The following is a 2,859-nucleotide window of genomic DNA, read 5'->3' as shown; positions in this document are numbered from 1 at the left end:
AAGATTGAACAGATTGTCCATCCCAAAGTAGGATGTTAATAATAAATTAAATTGAAGTGGAAATACAAGAGAAAGAAAGAAAGAAGATAGAAATATAAGTGGGAGGAATTTTTATTTAATACATAAAGAAATTATGGGTAGAAAGAGGAAATGAATAGTGAATGAATAATGAACTAGTGGTTGTTGTCAGTCCAGAATTGCTTTTGAAGGTAATCAATTATGCTCTTATCGACTTGGAAGGCTTTGGAAAGAAGCTCAGAAGAAATAGATGGATTGGACTTAAACAAAGCGTTGGCAATAGTGACAGTTCCTGGATTTTGACTGCTGAGAGCAGCGATGGCAACAGCATTGCCATAGCCCACATTAAGTTGGAAATGAATGAGACCAATTGGGAAGACAAAGACATCACCCTTGTTCAACACTTTGGTAAAGAAACGGTTTCCATCTTGATTGGAACTCACAAATCCAACATAAAGTGTTCCCTCAACAACAAAAAGGATCTCTGTGGCCCGAGGGTGAGTGTGGGGAGCGTTTAAACCCTTTGGTGCAAAATCTATACGAGCCATAGATATGCCAAGTGTGTTCAATCCTGCTAGCTGATCAACAAACACTTGACTCACTTGTGCACCAAGTGGGTTCGATGTATTCCCAGCTTCTACGTGTCTGAAGAAATCTTCTGCTTTCACTGCTTTTGGGTCTTTACAAACTTTTCCGTTCACAAATACTGCAAATTCACCACAATAACTTTTCAATCTCATCTCATACTAATAATCATCTAAATAATTTATTTTTATATACGTACCAGCATTCTTGGTGTCATTCAAAGCCACACAAAAATCTTGCAGAGGGCTTGGATCATAGGCAGAGACAATGGACGACGTTAAAGCCAAGATGCTCACAAGGAAATACACACTTTTCATTTTGCTTCTCTATGATTTCTGGTAATTGAGACTCTATTTCTCTATGAATTTATTTGTTTCCGCTTTGCTATTTATATATTTATAGGGATGAACCCTTTGTCTACCTGGAATTCTTTTTTTATTAGGTGAAGAACCATTCTTTATTACTAGCAACATGTTCCACGTCAAACTAAATACCTCGTCTAATCGCCCTTTTACCGACTACGTACTTGTTCTTCTCTAATATTCTTAAATTATAATTTAATCAAAAATGCATTAGCCTCGTCAAACACAACTTTATATTTGCTTGCTATCAATTCACCAAACTTCATAATAATTATAAAATCTTTTCCCACTGCGCCAATAATTTATTTATTCATCATCAATTTTCTAATCAAATTTTGAAACTAATTCCTTTCTAATATTTATATATGTTTTTGTCAACACTCCAAGACAATACAAACCAAATCAACTATTTATTTCATAATAGGAAACACACTGAAATACTTCCCCTTTAACAAAGAAAATCAAAGAATCTAGCAACAATTCACACGAAAAGAAAATCACAACACTTATTCAATTAACACAACACAATCTCTTCCATTCTCCGAAAATTAATTAATTATAAGCACCTTTACGTATATGAAAAATATAGTTGAAATTATCTTTAAAAATATTTTTGTTTTCAAAAGTATTAGTTGCATAAAAAATTCAACAGATACAACATTAGTTTGGCATAGTTGAGAAACAAAGAAGATTATGGGAAACAGTAAGGACATGCAAAATATTGGAGAGTTGAAGAGAATGGGAATTAGTGGAAATATTGGACATGCAAAATATTGGAGAATGGGAATTATATTGGACATGTGTGATCGAACGCATCGTCCTTGTGCTAGAAAACCTTTTCTTCTTAATAATAAAAAATATCAAAAAATGTTTTAAATTAAGCACATGTGTGATCGCTCGCATCGTCCTTGTGCTAAAACCTTTCCTTCTTTTTTCTAAAAAAGTAATAAATAAAAAATGTTCTAAAGGTTTAAGCACGTGTGTGATCACTCGCATCGTCCTCGTGCTAAGACCTATTCTACTTTTGTAAAAAAGATAATAATAAAAAAATGTTTTAAAGGTTTAAGCACATATGTGATCGTTTGCATCGTCCTTGTGCTAAAAAACCCTTTCTCTTTCTCTCATAAAAATACCAAATTACAAAACATCCAAATTTTCAAACAACAATCAACCTTTCACCCAGAACTACGTGATCCTTGATTCTCCATCCAAAGTGGAGATACGTAGGAGCAAGACTAGTCCTTGTCAGGCTCACTTTCCCAAAATCTAAATCTTTTCCAAATAAATTCTCTCAACAATTTCTTAAAAAACTAAAAAATATATTTTGTCTCTTCATAATTTTTTTTTGGGATATTTAAACCTTTTGTAAACCACATCACATTCGCGTATTTAATTAAAAGTACTGCCTTCGAGCAGGCGTTGTAGGGTGCTAATACCTTCCCTACACGCAACCGACTCCCGAACCCAGAATCTGGTTTTCACAGGCTGTGTCTTTTCTTTATGGTATTTCCGCAATTTTCCAGAATAAACTATGTTGGCGACTCCAAAACATTTTTCAAACCTGTTTCTTTTTTGATCGTCGTCCCGTCGCGACAGCGGTTGCGACACCCCTGTTTGTTTGTCCTTATATGGGAAAATGTCTTCATAGAAAATAAAATTCCTACTTATGAATATCTCTCTACTGTTGATGTCTAGAACTATATATCCACTACAGTAACGAAGGGCATTACCGAAGGCCAAAAGCCCTCGGAAAACATCAAAAACCGTCGGTAAAGACCCATTACCGAGGGCCTGGCGACGGTCAGAAAGCCCTCGATAAATACGTTGTCAGTATTTTTACCGAGGGCTTATGGCCCTTCGGTAATTTCCCAAGGGCAAAAGCCCTCCGGTAAAG

At 35.2% G+C, this 2,859-nt stretch overlaps 1 protein-coding gene across 1 annotated transcript; it reads right to left on the bottom strand.

Annotated features, from left to right (window-relative positions):
- Nucleotides 1-89: 89 nt before the first annotated feature.
- Nucleotides 90-1,074, bottom strand: LOC106780270 (germin-like protein subfamily 1 member 7). The gene is made up of 2 exons (XM_014668541.2): nucleotides 803-1,074; nucleotides 90-724 (listed from the first exon to the last, which is right to left on the bottom strand). Exons 1-2 carry the CDS (start codon nucleotides 918-920, stop codon nucleotides 174-176), a joined length of 669 nt encoding a protein of 222 aa, XP_014524027.1. The 5' UTR covers nucleotides 921-1,074; the 3' UTR covers nucleotides 90-173.
- Nucleotides 1,075-2,859: the final 1,785 nt, after the last annotated feature.

Source organism: Vigna radiata, unplaced genomic scaffold (genome assembly GCF_000741045.1).
Source record: "Vigna radiata var. radiata cultivar VC1973A unplaced genomic scaffold, Vradiata_ver6 scaffold_171, whole genome shotgun sequence".
NCBI lineage: Eukaryota > Viridiplantae > Streptophyta > Magnoliopsida > Fabales > Fabaceae > Vigna > Vigna radiata.
Note: the sequence above shows the minus strand (reverse complement) of the source record. Positions and strands in the feature narration are given on the sequence as shown.

Coding starts and splice junctions, on each gene's coding strand:
- LOC106780270 (XM_014668541.2), bottom strand. CDS start 920: ATGAAAAGTGTGTATTTCCTTGTGAGCATCTTGGCTTTAACGTCGTCC. Junction 725..802: donor GAATGACACCAAGAATGCTG/GTACGTATATAA, acceptor GTGAATTTGCAG/TATTTGTGAACGGAAAAGTT.